At 35.5% G+C, this 15,890-nt stretch overlaps 1 protein-coding gene across 8 annotated transcripts in view; it reads right to left on the reverse strand.

Annotated features, from left to right (window-relative positions):
* khdrbs2 (KH RNA binding domain containing, signal transduction associated 2) overlaps window positions 1-15,890 on the reverse strand; it is a 72,606-nt gene that overhangs the window by 51,162 nt on the left and 5,554 nt on the right. For all 8 annotated transcript variants that reach the window (XM_023963438.1, XM_023963439.1, XM_023963436.1 and 5 more), the window contains exon 2: window positions 9,363-9,490. In XM_023963438.1, the coding sequence (XP_023819206.1) occupies window positions 9,363-9,490 (128 nt within the window). The remainder of the gene's footprint in view (window positions 1-9,362; window positions 9,491-15,890) is intronic.

Consider the following 15,890-nt stretch of genomic DNA (forward strand, 5'->3'; position numbering starts at 1 on the left):
CACTGCTACAGACTTTTTCACACTGCATTTTTTCTGCTCCTGATTGAAAAAGATCTGAATAAAAAAATATGCAAAAATGCAATTTTAAGCTTGAGTTTCTTCATATATGTCCTCAAGAACATGTTAGAAAATGTTTTTTTTTTACTTAGAGTGGGTTTCCAAAACAAATTAAACTGCATCTTTCTATGGAAATGTCTCATTTGCTGCCTTGTTGATTGTTGAATATCAAACACATGAAACTTTCAGCTTAGACTTTTGGAGCTAAGATTTGCATGAAACTATAGAAATTATGTTTAGACCAAAACTGACTCTTACACCTCTGATATAAGAGGTTATGTGGCAGATGCAATAACATTTTTCTAGGGGTAAAACAATTCAATTTAACCAATATTTAATGATTGAGCACTTTTAATTTTTAAAACTGAAAATTAGAAATATAATTTACCATTTTACAGAAAAACAATCCATTCCCATAAGACCTATAAATAAATAAAATGGTATGATTAGGCAGTCAGGCGTAGTTGCAGTGTGTGACAGTGAGCTAACAGCTTCACCTTTCTGTGATTTCTCATGGAATACATTTATAAAGATACGTGAATAAAATGCATTTCCAGATGCTGCATTTAATTTTAAAACTATGTTGAATAAAGGCTGCACATAGGTTTTTACATTTACATGCATCTATATTTTTCAGTGCCAGAAATATCACCTGTTTCACCCCCAAATTCCTGTTTCCCACACACCACAACTCTTCACCTTTGCTAAGTAATCACTGACTAACACTGCTGACTACATGGATTCTGAGGAACTTTTGTTAAAAGTTGCATTTGTCTGAAGATTTTGGGAGGAGAGTGAGTAGTTTAAAAGAATAGTTATACTTAAAATGTTTGAATTAATCACAAAGAATCAATATTTTATATAATATTCCATCAGTGGAATTTTCCTTCTTTACCTTTCCATCAATTGTAAATGTATCTGTCTCATTAAGTTAGTCAATCCTGTGAATGCAGCTTTTGAAAATTAAAATGTGAGAAAAATAAACAGGCATTAATTCAAAACTTTCCCTAAACATGCCATTAAGACCAAAAATATAAATTTTTTGTTATTTTATTTTGTGGCTTTTTTGTCAATAGACTTGTGTTAATGTAGCCTGTCCATGCTGACATTGGAGAAAAGGCGAGGTGGACTCTAAATGGGTCATCAGTCCATCACAGGGCTACAATGAAAACAACCATAGACATTTTATAAAAACACAACTTCCAGCCACCAGTCAACCAAACACACATGTGGTTGGCTAGACACGGTTGCAATTACATCCCATGAGCAACATTTGACATGCAAACAGGTAATCAAAATAATTTCTTTTTGCAAAATGTTTGCTGGATTAGATATTCTACAAGGGAGCATTTTTTGATGTTTCATATTAATAACAGTAATTTGATCCAATATTCTTTGTTTTAAACACATTGAAAAGCGGCAGAATCATCCTCCATAAACTATTTTATTTTTTAAAGATATGTATTCTAATCATTCTAATCAATTATTGCAAATCAAAGCTCCTTTCCTCAGCTAGACATTTATAGCTCTAGCAGCTCCAAAAAGAAATCAAGAGCATTTTTGCCTTAACTTGTATTGGACTGCTTTAAGAGACACACAATGCAGCAAAACCCTGCAAACATTATGCCCATTCTCTTTTGAGCAGGGACACAATGTGCTATGACTAGAAACCCTTTTAACACAAAGAGACATTTTATCCTTATCATATCTCACGAGCAGCATTGTGCTGTACAAATGCATCACACAAGCACTAACTCAGTATGATCCAGACGCAAAAAAAATGAGATATCATCATCCAAGTGGTTAGTTTCAATTCATCCTCTCATCCCACACTTCTATTTTTTCAACCAAATTCAGTACTTATCTAAGCAGAACACCTGTCCACCGGTTAGGCCTTTCTTTGGGATGCTGATGCATTCAGCAGCCAAACACAGAATTTCTGGACGATGGAGATGCAGCTGCATTATTTAAAGGTCACAATAATTCACGGCTGATAAGCTTAAAAATGTGTCTTTGGTGCAGGGAAAACACAATCTATGTACTTTCCAATTTTAAATTAAATCCACTGAAAAGCAGTTTACAAAAAAATTAAAGTAGCTTGGTTTGTTGCAGGAAAGCTTTTAAAAATACCACACATCAGATTTTTGTTTGCCACACCCAGTTTGTTATATTTGCAAGGCAGTAAAGTTGTAAATATTTTATTTTCATTTCCACTTTTTTTTGGCACTAAAATGTATTCACTGCCAAAACAATCCAATGACTGACGAATTTTGAAAATATGAGGATAAACTAAAAGAAAACACTTTCCATATGTAATATAACACCATGGCACATTCCAGCTGTTCTAAAGAATTGTTAAAAATGTGTAAAAAGTTTTGGAATAATTTTTACCAAATCCAAAATGTCTTTAATTTTCTTGTTAATGACAGGAGAATAGAATAGAATAGAATAGAATATACGCTTTATTAATCCCGAAAGAAATTCAAAAGGAGGAAAGGAATGGTGATTTGTTTACCTCTTGTTTTATTTATTTGTAAGCTTTAAACAAAAGCAGAGTCACTCTGTAACTTTAATACCATTCCAAATCAATCACAGGAGATAATTGAATCGGTTAGTTCAAAAGGGGCCCAAGTCCACAATTTTTCAAAATAGAGATATTATATGTTCTATGGTTTTCAAGGGAAAAGCTATCTGAATATGTGCAAAAAAGTCCCAAGTCTGTTGTAATGTATTGACTATGCTTGACATTTAAAATGCATTAAGTGCAAAATTCCTGGACTTGGGCCTCTCTTGCATGGGTTTTGCTTTATCCCATAGATGACAGCACTAGTTATCCAATATGTTAGCGCCCCTGTTTAATTCAAGAAGGGCCCAAGTCCAGAGTCTTTAGTTTGCTAGTCCTCGGAAATTATAAAAGTGAGGTGCTTCATGTTATAGCATTTGTAAGCTATGAACTGGTGCTAAATCTGGGTAAAGTATCAATCATTTGGTGTAGCCTCCCTTTAAGCTATGAAATTAAAATCATTTCCTGGAAAAACAAACCTCTCGGTCTTGGGCCCCTTTTGAACTAACCGATTCAGTTTACACAGTTTTATTTTAAAAACAGCAGCTTCAAATGTTTGGAAAAAGTCAAAAGGTGCTTCTCGCTGTGGCTCTTTTTGCTAATGGTCATGGTAGTTGTTAGGTTTGAATGACATAGTCAACCCATCTCCTGACAAAACGCAGTAGGGTGCATCTAAAAGCAGAAATGAGTACAGAACAACAATGGTTGGCGGGAGATCACAAAGCTGTGGGGTGTTGTTGCTGGGATGTTGGTTGCCAGATACATTGTGGCAGTGTGGTGCACTGGAGATCTTGTCGGGTCGGCAATCAGAGCTGCATTTGGCAGAATGCCATGTGGGACATTAGGCAGGCAGAGCATGAAGAGTTTTCTATTAGTGCTGTTTCATCTGTTTGAAAACATGAAACACTGAACAAACTACCCAGGAGTGTATCAAAGAACCAGCCTACACATCTTTAGATACAAATAAAAGAGACTAATATGAAAAAATGATGCATTTTAATGATAACAAAACAATTTGCTGTCTTAAAGACCCACTCCAATGAAAATTGTGTTTTTAACATATTTTTGTGGGATTTTTCTGATGATGGAGACCATATAATAAGCGGAAAATTGCATTGAATATTTCTTTATTCAAATCGTTGTGAATGCCGTTTAAAGAGCGTATTTGTGACATTGAAATTACCGGTACGCAGAGCGAGTCACAAGGTAATGGGAATGGGGGGCGGGATAGCTCTATGTCAACAGTCCCACTCTCAACTCAGAGAGTTCCTAATAAACTCTTGCTGCTCTGCAGAAACTATGTCCTGGAAGACGACACAGTTTTTGTTGTTGTCAAATCATAATTAAAAGACCACCTTGAATGCTTTTGAAGAGCACAAAAGATGGTTGGAGTGGCTCTTTAATGATCTTAACTACTTTCACTGACACAGATTACCTAATGTTTATGTGTTAAATCCATAGATTTGGAACCTGCACTTAGTCTTGTAGATCCAAATATTATTATTCATGTCTTGTATTTCTTTATAACAATAAATGAGTAGAGGTCTATAGAGTGAAAACCTGTCAATGTGCTGCACAGACTGATGGCTTTATAACTGCTTATTTCAAATGAACCTTTCATGAGCGAGATTTTTGAATCTCAAATCAGGGGATGACTTTTTTTAGGTATCCATTCAATTATTATGCGATTAATTACTATTCAGCGAGACGGCAGCTGTTAGTTGAAGTGCGCTCCGTTGGGTGGCTGAGAAAAAAAAAAAGATTTGTGACTTATAGCACTTTGTTGTGCCACCACTGACAGAAATTCACAGTGAATATAACTGAGTAGAAGACACAAAGCAAAATATGCAGAAATTCCACTTCTAAGAAAAATGGGAACTAATTAGTCAGTGATTCTCCTGCTATGGCTGGATGCTGTCACAGTACAAAGCCACAATAGAAAGATATGTGAGAAGGAATTTCTGCTTGCACCTGGGTTTAGCAGGAAAACCATGGTCTGAATGTGTGAGTGAATGTGTGTGTGACTGGGTGAATGGGACTGTGACTGTAAAGCGCTTTGTCCTTGTAGGAAGAAAGGCGCTATATAAGTATACGCCATTTTAGCAGGAAGAAAACTGCATTTTCTTGAATATGGTCTGTTCCAGTCCTTTTTTCCCCCCCAGTAATGTCCTATTTATTTTTATCATTGTTTTTTGAAGATTGTGTGCTTCAAAGTACTTCCTCATGAGGACAATTATCATTAACTGAAAGTGCAGTGCTACCAAAGCATTTAAGACAACTACTCTGCAGTCTTATTGGGTGCTGACAGTGCAATTACCTCACACAAGGTGTTGCTGCTCTCTCCCAATGGACTAAAGCTCCGCTTTTTTTATATTGATGGAAATGGAAGCACTCAATTTAGTTTATTAAACAGCTATTTTAGGCTCTGCTTTTTAAAAGTCACTCTATATCCCTAGTTTTGTCATTTTGGATCTATGAGAATTAGTTGGTTTTGTTTTTCAAGGTTTTTATTCTTGGTTCCTTTGTTCACATCAAATTTTTGATTGCATGAAAATGCGTATTTCTTCACTGTACCGTAAAAAATTATAATTGATAATTCTCACATATATTGTACAGCTGTGATTATGTAACTACGAAAAATATATCAACTCGATGCAATAAGGTTTTTTAAGATCCCATCACTTCTCAATCTTGGAGGTGTTGAAGTCATGGGGACAAACTTGCTGCTGTTTGTAAGATTTTTAAAGCAGTAGTGCAGGGTGGCGTGGGATAACATGTTCTTAAACACATATATTTTATTCACATTTTTAAAAATAGGAGACTATTTACAAATCTCTTATAGAAAGAAAAAAAAGGTTTTAAAATTGCTATAGATATAACAGGATGTATTTGAAAAGATCAAAACACCAAAATATCAGTAAAACTCAAATGTTGTGCACTCTTCACACACACATATATATAAATATTTAGAGTGAGAGTGAAAAGACAGATATGTTTTGAATAAGAACATGTATGTTCCAGACTATGTACAATAATTTTGGGGGTGTTTTCTACTATATAGCTTAAGTTCATTTGATATAATCAGTACTAGAACTGTTTTTTCACAGCTTACTTTCTTACTAATATTTACTCATAAGTAATTATTTGGAGTACTTTTAACCTGTACTTGATTTATAAAATGTATGATTTGAAAGAAAAAATATTTTGGTTCCTTAATCCATCTCTGATTGTGTTTAAGTTTATTCAATAAATTATTTCAGTTTTTGTCCTCTAATGATCCAGTTTGCTCCATTTAGGATCCCCACAACCCTTTTTCCTAACAGCCTTTAGCGCTGAAGCTCACATTTTTTCTTCTTCAACCATCTAATGGAGAAGGACAAGTAAGAAAAAGAAAACAATAATTATAAATGATTTTTTTATGATTTAAACTCCTAAAGGTAATTTTAATTTATTTAACTCAAATCCTATATTTCTAACACTCCATTGCCACAACCACTTGACCTTTTATTATAATTTTCAAATTATGTTGGAATTTTACCTTGGAATTTTACTCATTGTTATCAACAGTACATTTCTAAAAATGTAAAAAATATATTTATATGGTGTATTATTTATGTATTATTTTTGCAACATTTATTCAGGGAGAAATCATGAAGAATAAAGCCAAGGTTATCTTCTCTTTTTTTCACAGACCGACCTCGGATTGCTTTTTTTTACAGGGGATTTTAAAGCCAATGGAATGGAGAGAAAGAGTTCCTGGGCAAATCTTAATCACTTACTCAAGATCGACCTGGAGGATAAGAAAACATAATTGACTTCAGCAGAGGCCATAGTTGGACTCTCTGGACTAAAGCACAGCCTGTCCCAGGGCTTTGCACAAGAAATAACCAAGTAGCCAGAGAAAGCCAGCGATGCATGGATCTATGGATGATATAATGTTGGTGAGATAGGCTTCATATGATTTTCAGAGGACATGGCGAATTTTTACTGTTCATGTTAAAAAGTTCAATAAACTTTTATTCTATTCTATTCTATTCTATTGGAACTGAATGGACTATGACAATACTGTCATCTTCAGAAGAAACAAGAAGCGAGTTTATTCTCCAGGACATTTCATAGCTCATAAAAACACGAGCCCTTCGACCTGCTGCACATATCAAGTGCACTAAACATTGTAACACAGAATGAATCAAAAATATAACAGTGAAAGCATCATCAAATATTGTCAGAGATGGATGTTACAGAGTTTCTGAAGACGTGGAAAACTACATTTCTTTCCAAGTCCAACTACGATCATATTTTGTGTTTTTTCTAAAAGCGTTCACAGTGGGTTTTTTTGTTATGATTATGCTGTTTATAACCATTGTTTTCTAATACAGTCTCTGAAGTACGATGGAGTATTAGGGCCACAAATAAAAGTAATATTACGAGATTTTAAGTAGTACATCTACGACTTTAAATCTTGTAAATTTGCTATTTTAAATCTCATTAATTTACCACTTTTTTCTGGTTAGTTTATAATTTCAAATCTTGTAAATTTACAAGATCAAGGTCAAAGTGAGCATACAGTGCAGCAGCAAGTGAATGCTGTGCAGCAAAGAAGAGCAACTAAACTCAATTTAACAGGTTAGCTGAATGTTTACTGACAATGTTACAAATGTTAGAAAGCTCTTTTGTTTAATTTAAGGTTTATTAATGTTTTATTTATTGATGAAGACATCAGTATCTCTGCAGCTGTCCACTTCCATCCTTTCTTCCTCCACGAAAGACCAGATCTCTCAGTCTGTGTGACGCTTCCATTTGAAGAGGCACACTTCTCAGCTCACCTTTATATGCTAATATAACAGACTATTTTCATTCTTTTTATTGTTTTGTATTGAAATGAGACACTTCCCTTGGAAGAGCGAACGTATGTGATACCATTTTCACTCCCCTGTTCCTTGTACGCATGACAGTTACATGACGTAAAGTGACAAATGGACTTCTGGGTATGTGAATGATGAAGTCAGAACAAAGTAGCGGTCCTTTACACCCAAACATGTCTCTGAGCTCCTTATTTTACATATGAAACTCCGCTTTACCGACACCGATCCCCAGAAAGCCAGCTAAACTAGTAATTAGATATTTAATCATCAAATGGTTCAGAATTTCTTTTTTAAACCTATCCGAAAGTAAAGCTTCACAAAACGCTGCACATCTTTAATCTTCAAGCATGGCTCAGATACACAGACAATTTGGGTGTTTCTTCTTGTTAATTAATGATTTTTTCCCCCGTAAATATACAACTCTTTTTCTTGTAAATTTACGTGTTTTAAAGTCGTAAATTTACACATTTACGCCTTTAAAGCCTATGACTTTTAAAGTAATAAATATATGACTTTATTCTCGTAATTTAACAGGTATGACTTTTTTCTCTTAAATTTAGGACTTTAAAGTCATAATTTAAAAAATGTGGTAGTTTGTAAACTAGCCCTAATACTCAGTTGTACTGCAGACTGCCAGCAGTTCAATTTGCCTCTGAGTTGTGGGCAGACCGTTGGCGCAGAGTTAGCCCACCCCTACTTCCCGTCATCCATCTGTTTACACGCTTTCTAGTAGCTTACAGCCTCTAACATTACCTGTGCAACAAAAATGGCAACCAACGTGAGAGCTACCCAGCTATATGTTTTGAGCCTGATACAGGTCTGATGAGGGAAACAAAGATGTACATGAATCTAGTCGTCTACAAGTGGATGCATCAGAATGGAGAGGAGTAGGAAGCTTTGGCTTGCTACTGTATTTTCTACAGCACAACTACAAGCTTTTTCCAAGGTTATTATTTTGCCTGCTCCTACTGTAGATCATAATGATTTGATTATATAAATATAGAAATGCTATAAGCCTAATTTTCTTTATTGATGTCCTCCAGTATGATGAAATTAACACAGGAACATGTTAAAATCCCAGATTTTCATCGGAGTGGGTCTAAAACAAAGAAATATTTTGTCTGAGGTATTGCCAAAGAAAATAAATAAAGGGAGAAATGTTACTGAATGACACTAATCAGCACCTCTTCTGGTTTCAGGATTCAACTGAAGAAATTTATTGACACCCATCATAATCCTTAACAAAACCAGTGCCCAATCGTAGCCTTAACCTAACCTCCACTCACTCTGGCCCTGAAAGTAGTTACAAAGCCTCAAATCCTTACACAGCACACACAAATACTGTACATCATACCCCTGAAAGACAGGATCTTCATGTATTGTGCATACATTTGTAAAGATCATGAAAGATTCCTTCGCTACATTACAAATAACCTTTTCTTGTTTTGCTTTTCTCTCGTGTGCTGCTGTTTAGCTGCTTGAAGGAGACGCCTCATTAGGCAACATTTCAGACTTTGTCAGTAATGACACTGCATATCCAGCGAGCACCGTGTCACACTGTGATTTATGATCACTATTCTACACTCCTGCCCTTGGGTGCTTTAGTCTACGGAAAACTTTGGATTTTGATGACTGCATCAAAATAAACAGAAGCTGTTCAACAGCTCTGTGAGAGCCAGATTGAAGCCTAGAGGGATTTATCAGAACAGGTGCAGTTCAGACAACAAAAAATATCCATCTCGCCACTAAAAAGACTAAAACAGTGTCACACACAAACACAATCTGCATACTTCCTGATAGGTACTGCCTTGCAGCTACATTGTTGGAATGTTCTGTAAACATTGAACAGAGATGCAACGACAGATGACGTTTCTTACCTTTGGATACTGTCGGACTGGAATGAGAACTCTCTCTGAGAGCTTGATGTTTTTATTGCTGATGATGTCCAGATATTTCTTCACATCACCATCTTTTCTCAGTTCATCTCCGTCATACTTCTCAATCTCTGCAATCAAATACAAAAAGGACAAATCATTGCTTTTGTAGACAAAGCACGAGTCTGTTAGCCTGTTTTAGAAATAACTGTTGCATGGCATGTAAACTGCATCAATTAGGGCTCATTAGGAAACAAATAACACTTTGCTTTTGCACGATTTAAACCAGCTGATTGTCCTAAATCTTCTTGAATAACCTCGATTTGAACATTTAATAATGCTGGTATGTCATCTTAGGTCTACCTTTGTTATTGTTGATCTATTCATTTTGCTCAAACTAACAAAAGATGATGTACTTCACTATTAGATGACCCCTTTTCCATCCGAACAGTCAGATCCCAACACAGCACAAAACTTAAGAAAATAAAATGCACATCAAGAGGAATGATATCTGATAAAACGTATTTGGAGGAGTAAAGATTAAATCTGTGCAATTACTGCTAATTGGTTTTTTTTTACCTTGGAAACTGTGAGATGGATCACAGCTTTGGTCTAATTTCTAAGATTATTGTGTAAACTTGCAAACTGAAAAGGAAGATAGATGCAGTCTTCTCACATTGCAGACAATTTATCAGTTAGAAAGAAACAGAAAAGTCCCTGAAAATGTCGGAAGAGAGATTTAACAATACTCCTTTTCTTTTAGAATTTTCTATTGTCATTCAAGCTACAAATGAGCTAAAGTCAATCTGTCACTGCCAATTTAATATCTGAATTTATAACTTGTGCTTTCAGCACCAAATCCCTTTACATTCCTTCATTTGAGTAAGTCGACAATAAAAAAAATACATTTCAAAATCTGTGATAAAATCAGTGTAAAAAGTCATGGTATTTGATTTGATTTGACTTCAGACCCAACTCTTTATCATTTCAGTTTTCACCCTACCTTGTTAAGGAAAGGAAAAATGAATAACATCTGAATGTCCTTAAGTCTCTTATTTTGGTAGAAAATTCTACTTAATAAATGTAAAAATTGAAGCAAATATGGTACTATGGGTTTCCAGTTCTCTCTGTATGTTTAGGTTAACATATGGATGATTCATTGTGACTTGATAGGATAATGAAAAATTAAGCCAAAGAGAAACATCTCTGTGATTATGATTTTAAATGTAAATTATGTCATTAAAATTACTCTAAATTATATGTTGACATATTAGTACTTATACATACTACACAGGATATGAAAATGTTAAATATGAAAAGTTCCTTCTTTTTTACATAGACATTACAAAAGTAATTTTAGGCTTAGTAATTAGGAAAATAGATAATTTGTTTATTTTTCAAAATAAAAATAAACAAATTTTTATAAGTTATTTTGTTGAGTTCCAAATGTCATAAATACTGTTTTTTTCTTTTAAATAACCATGTACCTGCAGTCTGCAGCTATTGGGTCCTTAAACAGCAGCCCTACAAACTGAGAATTAAAGTGACCGATGTCCATAAAAGAAGAAGAAGGCTGTTAACATTTATCACCAAGTTTTCAGTCAGCTTCTTCAGCTTATAATACAACTGGAAACTACATTTGACAGGAATGGAAGAGGTCGTGTCGAGTTCTGAAAGACCAATTAATCTTTCTGCAAGAAGCATTTGGGGTTTGTAAGAGGGTTCAGCTGAGTACAGAGTGTGGGTGTGCTGTACTAATGTGCATAAGCACTCAATAAATACAGCTTTAATGGACGACTCACCTGAAAAAGTTTTTATTCAAAACACAGTAAATATATCTAAAGTCGCTTGGGGCATTTTTCTTGATTCAAACTATGAAGAGGAAAAAGTTGGAAAAGAACGTGTTGACTGCATTTATAAAAACCTGTGAGGACTTTTCCATGTATGCTGCTGTGAATCACTGTGGATCCTTCTTGCTTTGGGCTTGTGCTAAAGGCAGAGAACATGCCAAAATTGAAATACATGTAAACATCATCTGGATAAATCTGAGAGTGGAAAGATGATGGATCCCAACATATTTGTTATTAGGAACTGGCAATACAGGGTTAAACGTTTCTCTTCCTAAACTCCAAAAAAATCTAATTCTGTTTAAGGCATTTTTTTTAAGTACAGCATTAGAATATTATAAAGATACAATGAGGAGCAATCTTAACAAATATTGCATTTCCCAACTGAAGATATTGTACCAGTAGAACAAAATGTGTGCTAAACAATGTGACTAATGTTGCTAACTGCAAGAAGAATTTCCTGGAAGCTTCCTCTTAAACTCACAGGTAAACAGGTTAAAAAAAACGCTCTGACCTTTATTCAACATCATCACATCTCTTTATCAGAGCCTTCACAGGAGAAGTGTCTTCACAAAGCTGGAGCTTCAGCGATATGCCTTTTACAAAACAGCTCCTTGTCAGTGGAGAAAGTCAGATGCAATCAGTGTAAAACAAATGAATGTGTGCCTTTAAAAACTTGCCTTTGAATACAACAGGCAGATACAATGCAATTCAGAAAGCCGCAAACGCGAAGAGTCTACAGGAAAAGCGATTTTAACTACAGCTTTGTTAGTCAGCCTCTTTGTTCCAAGTGATCAAAGTGCACTGAATACTATGGCTTTCCGGACTCTCAGACTTGGCAGCGTTTGCGTTAATTGCACTTTGTTTTAGCTCTGTAAAAGAAATGAAAAGAAAAAATATCTAAATATTGATTCACTTTCCAGACTTGCTCAGGTTTATGAACTTTGAATCCAAAAATGTTTGTATTAAAGTATACAAAAATCTCCTCATGCATGTGAGCTTTTGTCGGTATAAGGACCCACTCCAATCATCTTTTGGACCATTTTCAAAGCGCTTTCAGTGGTCTTCTAATTGTGATTTTGCTGTTATTAAACAAAATTTTACAAACCTGTGTGGTTTTCAAGGACAATGTCTGCAGAGCGACATGAGTTTATCATAGATGTGAGGGGGACTCTTAGTGTCAAGCAATCCCGTCCCCTCTTCCCATCACCCATAACTAAGAGATATCTGTTTACTCACGCTCACATCAGCTTACAGCCCCTCACACCTACAACCTAATACTGGTGCAAAAATATAGTTAGCAACATTGGAGCTATCCACTCGTACAGTTTTGAGCCAAATGGCATCTTGGATGTGGAAAATGAAGACGTACATGGATCTACAAGTAATTGCATCAAAATGGAGCAGAGCAGGGAGCTTGAGGTGTATTTTCTATGTTTATAATCTTTTTCAAACTACATTTTTTGCCTGCTCCTTATTGACAATTTGAATAAAGAAATAATTAACAATAGAATTTTGAGCTTACTTTTTGTGATAAACGTGATCAAAAAAACAAGGACACAAGGACATTTTAAAAACACTCAAAATGCAACTTTCATCGGAGAGGGTAGAAAACAATCTACGAAGCGAAACTGGTAGCTGTAATAATACCCAGAGAAAATATTTGTTCCTTTTGAATGTTTAGTCTTCTATTGTGGCTTTAATGGAATTTAGTTTGTGATTGGTCAGGAGTTTTTTCTAAAGTTCTTCTTACAGTGGCAAAAATAATTTGGATGAATCAAACAGCTTATGTGGTGGAGTTGGGTCATAAATTTGTCAGATCTAAAGAGACAATACATTACATTAATTAATTTAATCTTCAGTTATTTCCCATGACATAGATCGGTCAAATCTGCACTCTGCTGCACTCACAAAGACATTTTATGAGCTAATGCGGAGCTTAAACTCGACTGCAGCTCACCGCTCCCCCAGGGGATGGGTCAAACGTGGAGAACAAATTTCGCACACCTAGGTGTGTGACAGATAGTGGGACTTTATCTTTATCTTTATCTTAAAGCTGCACATTATTACAGCCTGTGCAGCAAACTCCAGCAATCCTGGGAAAGGAAGTCGACACACACAGCAACCTTATGGTTTGTTAAACTCTGTTCACCTTTAGAGCATAAAAATGTCCAAAAAAAGAGAAAGCCGTAAACGACCTACGAACTGTGGGAGAAGAAAGAAATGCTGCACAACATTCACTCAGGCCTGTGTGCTGGATTTTGGCCCGGTGCTTGTTTTGGCTTTAGTTCATGGCAAATCAATAAGTGTATGGGATTATTTGTTGATATCAGACTTCTTTATTTTTATTTACACAACAGCTGACAAGTCGATGCTAAAATCGTTAAATGTTGCCCTGTGAGAAGCTAAAACAGCTGTGATCATTTTGTTCTGTTTACTTGAATGCAATATTTAATTATTCATTAATTTATTTCAGCTTTAAATAGTTGATCAATAGTAACAACCTCACAGAATGAAAAAAAAGAAAGTGTTCAGTGTAATTCCTCCCCACATGGTATCAAAACTGTAACAATAGCACTAACAGAGCACGCAGGCGACACAATGAGCCATGAGCCTTGTAATTAGCTTTGGTCCTCTCAGTCTGAACCAATAACAGGGTTGACAATAAAGGCCTTTCTTTCGTTAAGGAAAACACTGTTTACCTGCTTTTAACCAAAATAAACAGAGGTTTGAAAAGTTTAAAAAAGCTTATTGAGACTAGCATGGAGCATGGAGGTCAAAACTATTTTTTATTCAATATGTAACAAATTATATATATATATATATATATATATATATATATATATATATATATATATATATATATATATATATATATATATATATATATATATATATATATATATACATCCTCCCCTTCTGACACGAAGGGGAAGGATGGTTGCTTCCGCAAGATGCGTTAATTTTGATAATGCACACTTCTTCAGCCATTAACCCGCTTATACCATGGTCACTTACTAAATAAATACACATTCAATCAATTTAGTACTTTATTCTTGTTCTTCTTTCGGTTTGGATCGCTTTTTTCACAAAAAACTGACTTTTTTGGGCTTGTGTTGTATTGACCCTGTGCAACGCAAACCTAGGGACAATCCAGAGTAACCAATTAACCTATGAAGCATGTTTTTAGAGGGGGGGAGGAAGCTGGAGTCCACGGAGAAAACTCAAACATGCACAGGGAGAACATTCAAACTCCTAACAGAAAAGTCCCCCATTGATGATTGTATTTCAGGTCCCCCAGCCAGGACTTGAATCGGTGCCTTCTAGCTCTATCCACTGGACCGGGATCTTGTCTAAAATAAATAAATCCACCCATATATCAGTTGTGTATCAAAACAGTTATGTATTTTTTTTTATGTATTTGTGGCCTCAGATGACTCCACCAGAAGCAGTCTTAAAGTTTAAAAGAAATTCACAGTTGCAGCAGCTTAAGATTGTTTTTTATTACTTATAAAGTGTAAATAAAATGAGCTGAAAAAGCATGTCGAACACAGTACAACACAGAGCTTTAGGGTGAAGCCCGTCAGGAAACAAAACATTATAAACTATTTTACTATGTAAGTAAAAGAAAAAAACAACTTTTGGGCTGCAAACGTGTTACTCTCTGCTCTTGGGCTGTTTTGAAAGGTCAAAACTGGTCCAAAAACAAACTTAGACTTCTTACTCTTTAAAGAAAATAAATGTGCTGGTTGTTCCTCATACACAGCTCCGTCCACTTTCATAACTGAATCTTTTGGCCAGAGAAGGTAGAATAGTGGTACAACAATGACATGATAGAAGGCAAGGCAAGGCAAGGCAAGTTTATTTGTATAGCACAATTCATACACAAAGTAATTCAAGGTGCTTCACAAAACAAAAAATGCATTAAAATCACAATACATCATAGAAATAATCAACATAAAATTTACTTTAAAAGAAAAGAAAAAAAAAATTTGAAAACTGATTTAAAAATAAAGGAAGGAAAGGAAAGAAAAGTGCAGATAGGACCTTTCAGTCATATACACGGCTAAACAGAAATGTTTTAAGTCTAGATTTGAACATGAGCACAGAAGAGGCCTGTCTTACGACTTCAGGGAGGCTGTTCCAGATTTTAGCTGCAGAATATTGAAACGCTGATTCCCCTTGTTTAGTTCTGACTCTGGGAATCAACAGGAGGCCGGCCCCTGAGGTCCTCAGAGTACGAGATGGTTCATATGGCACTAACATGTCAGAGATGTACTTTGGTGCTCGGCCATGGAGAGACTTGTACACAAGCAGAGCTGCTTTGAAGTCTATTCTTTCAGGTACAGGGAGCCAGTGCAGAGACCTGAGCACAGGACTAATGTGATCATACTTCCTGGTTCTGGTCAGGACTCGAGCAGCAGCATTCTGGATGTACTGAAGCTGTTTTACAGCTCGTTTGGAGAGGCCGGTGAGCAGGCCGTTACAGTAGTCTAACCTACTGGAGACAAATGCATGAATAAGTATCTCCAGGTCTGGCTTTGACACTATGTTTTTGATTTTGGCAATGTTTTTCAGATGATAAAATGCCGCTGATGTTACTGACTTGATATGGCTGTTAAAGTTCAGGTCAGAGTCCATGATTACCCCTAGATTTCTGACTTGATTTGAGGGTTTAAGAGAC

Source organism: Oryzias latipes, chromosome 15 (assembly GCF_002234675.1).
Source record: "Oryzias latipes chromosome 15, ASM223467v1".
Lineage (NCBI taxonomy): Eukaryota > Metazoa > Chordata > Actinopteri > Beloniformes > Adrianichthyidae > Oryzias > Oryzias latipes.